At 34.9% G+C, this 3,473-nt stretch overlaps 1 protein-coding gene across 1 annotated transcript; it reads right to left on the bottom strand.

The window, feature by feature from the left end:
• Window positions 1–236: 236 nt before the first annotated feature.
• On the bottom strand, window positions 237–1,630 carry LOTGIDRAFT_175168 (hypothetical protein; the record flags this gene model as incomplete). Its single annotated transcript, XM_009055524.1, has 4 exons — window positions 237–273; window positions 582–706; window positions 1,228–1,320; window positions 1,580–1,630. The coding sequence occupies 4 exons, from the start codon at window positions 1,628–1,630 to the stop codon at window positions 237–239; spliced, it is 306 nt and encodes a 101-aa protein (XP_009053772.1).
• Between the last annotated feature and the right edge of the window lie 1,843 nt (window positions 1,631–3,473).

The following is a 3,473-nucleotide window of genomic DNA, read 5'->3' on the forward strand; positions in this document are numbered from 1 at the left end:
CAGACTGGCCTGCTTTATTTCTGCAAATAGAAAATATATATTTTAAGAACATTGATATTGCGTTAATCACAGAAGTACAAACCTGTAGAATGTTAAACTACATATTAATTCATTAATTCAATAAGCAACACAAAGTAAAACATAAAACTCCATTTCATCTCATTAGCTGGCTTCAGATGCAAAATAGTCGAACTCAGCTGTAATTGTCACAGATAGAAATATCAGAACACTCATGATCACCTTCCAATTCTCATAAAATCATTGTTTTTCAAACTGAAAATAAACAGAACAATAAATTTCATAATATTGTTTAGCACCTAGGCTTCGTTCCATTTCACTAGATTGGTCATGGATGAGATCAAGAGGACGTAAAGCTACGTTTCATCTCATTCGAACTCAGTTGGACGTAAAAATACTCAATAATGTACACGATGACAGTGGGACATCCGAGAAATAAATTACAAAAACAGTGGGTCATAAAACTCCATTTCATTTCATTAGTCCCAATAAGGTACAACTCAATTAAACCAATACTCTACTTCCATTCAACATCCATCCAGTAAACACATAATGAAACTTACGATAGATTATAATCGTATTCGTCGAGAAACCTCATTTTACGATAATGTTTGGCCAGCTTCACAGCAAAGATGGTACTGGGAATAAAGAAAAATATACACCAACCCACAGAGAACCAGAACCCGCTCTGAAATTATTAATACACGATTGGTACAATCTCAATCAGTGCAATTTTTAAATTTACCTAGTTGTATTGTATATAATACGACTGACTGGAATAAAGTATATGAAATTTATAAGTAAAAACCTTTAAATCCAGGTTCTAGTCATCAATAAACGCATCTAAAACTGATTTAGATTCATTGCCATCGTAAGTATTAGATGACCATAACATTACCGGGAAATAGTAATTAAGATCGGTTCGGTCATAGTTGCAGTCATCAAAGAACTGGCTAATAGAAACTAACACGAAAACAGGTTGATTTTACAAAAACCCCATCAGAGGCCTTATTCTCCAGATTTTAAGAAATACAGTAATCCGATTGGATAACAAAACTAAATTTTCAATCAATTTTAGTGATAGATCAATCAGATGACTGGAACACTAAAATCATCTTGAAGTCAAGTTTTTAAGAATAAGGCCTCTGATCAGTAAAATATAAGCGTTCTATAAGCGACAAATTCGGACGAAAAACATACACAACTTACAAATGCATCTAGAACGTATTTACACATTCCTATAACAATGACAGACTGGTAGAGATTATAGATTGGTGTACATTTAGCTATATCATTCTTCAACTGAAATAGAATTCAAAATTACAATATCAAACCTGAACGTGTCATCACAGTTATCACCAACACCAATAGAACTCAGTCACAGTGGCTTTATATCACCGCCTATATTATTTTCCTATTGTTACTGTGTTTCACTTTATAAGGTGATCCTTGTATTACGAATTAAGACAATGAAACAACTTCATTAATGATACAAGTCTGTACCTAGCCTGTATTTACATGTCTTTGTCTCACAAAAGGTGACAAATGGCCATTTGCGAACCTGATGGGGTCTAAATTCTACGGCAATATGAATTGTACCAATTTTCGACATGAAGGTCATTGACCAAACCCTTTTAGCAATTATCTTTCCGGATTATCCGTAATGAATTAGAGCCGAGCGACCACTGCTTGACAACCGACAAACTACTCAAGACCACGAAGTTATAAGATTACAAGAGTATTTCTAAACTTCAGTCTTCAAAAAGATAAAAATAATTTTAGTATATCCTACCCCATCAACAGCTCAAATTCTCAGAAGATATCTAAATAGCACTCTTCAATCAAGGTTTTTGCACATCTGTAACTCAACCAAACCTTTAGCAATAGATACAACTTTTTCTGAAAATTAATTTTCACCCGGGTGGAAATTCAAGTTTTTAATTCAAGATTATGTTATATAATTATATTCCAGTTTTTTAATTCAAAATTTAAAAAAAATAAATGATGTCGTATACGATCCACCGTACACTTTAGATTTCGGGGAAGGGAGGGTTTGATTCTCCCAAATGTACAGGCCTTGGGTGGAGCAGATACTTTATTTGGAAATTAGGATTAAGTGTCTTGATATTGGGTTTTCTTCCGTTCCTATTCTGATCTGAAATTAGAAAAAATAACTCCTTAAACATGGAGGTACTTCGGCATAAAGCCTGTTTTTAGCTGCTATCTGTGCTAAGGTGGAATTTTTTTATTTTTCGTAAAAATCGTATAGAGTACCCACGCTCTTTCAGTTTTGAGAAAACAATCGTACAGGCTTGGTTCAAATCAGAAGATCTTCGATGAAATCGTAAAACTTGTGACTTAATTATACCAGAAAAGGTATGTTTTGGGTGAAAGGAGCTCTTGTGCAAGAGTTGATGAGTATCAGTTTCTTTGAAATACACTTTAATATCCAATTTATTTGTTTCTATAGAATCTCCCTTAAAGACAGTGGTATCGAGAACGTCTATGCTTTTGTCACTCACGTCTGCGGTCAGTTTGATGGAAGGATGGTGGTTGTTGAGAATTTCGCAAAACTGTTGGATAGAATAAGTCCAAACCATAAAAATGTCATCCAAAAAGCGTATACGTAAAAAGTGGGTAAAATGGACAGAGGGGCAACACCTCACATCCCACTCTGCCATGAAAAGGTTTGCGTACGAAGGGGCGAATCGTTTGCCCATAGCTGTCCCTGAAGTTTGTAAATATGTTTTACCATTAAATGTGAAATCGTTTCGACTAAGACAAATCTGTAACTGTTTTGTTTGGATCTGGGTTTCTATTAACTGCCGTTATCGATATTGGTATACATATAGAAGAAACGTCGATAGAAATTAAAATAGCATTAGAGGGAACTAGAAGATTTTTTATTTTATTGACAAAATCGGTTGTGTCTTTAAGGTAGGCGCGATGTTGACATGCTAGAGGTAGTAAGAAATGATCAATGTATTCTGACACTGCATACGACCCACTACCACAGTCAGATATAATCGGGCGGTCTTTAGGGATTTTATTCGAGATAAACCACTCCTTGGTTGGATTCTTATGGATTTTAGGCAAAGTGTACAAAATGAAATAATACAATTATGCTTGTTCCGATTTTAATTCCGGTCCTGTTCATTTTGGTTCTATTCTTATACTGTCTTCAACTGTTGTAATTACAATGAAAGGGGCAAATTTAAATAGGGACGAATCGGGAAGGGACAAATAGAAAGTGGCGAAATTGGAAAGGACGAAATCGATATAAATAGGGGGCGAATTTGGGAAGGGGTGAAATGGGAATAAACCTCACAAACTATAATGATTACAAACGAGATAATAATAACGCAGTTATTAAATTACACGAACTCAACAAGTCGTTGCGAAGTTTGCGCTTTCGGGCCTACGTATATTCACTTGCGTGAACTTATAGCAGTGTC

This window comes from Lottia gigantea (assembly GCF_000327385.1).
Source record: "Lottia gigantea unplaced genomic scaffold LOTGIsca_249, whole genome shotgun sequence".
Lineage (NCBI taxonomy): Eukaryota > Metazoa > Mollusca > Gastropoda > Lottiidae > Lottia > Lottia gigantea.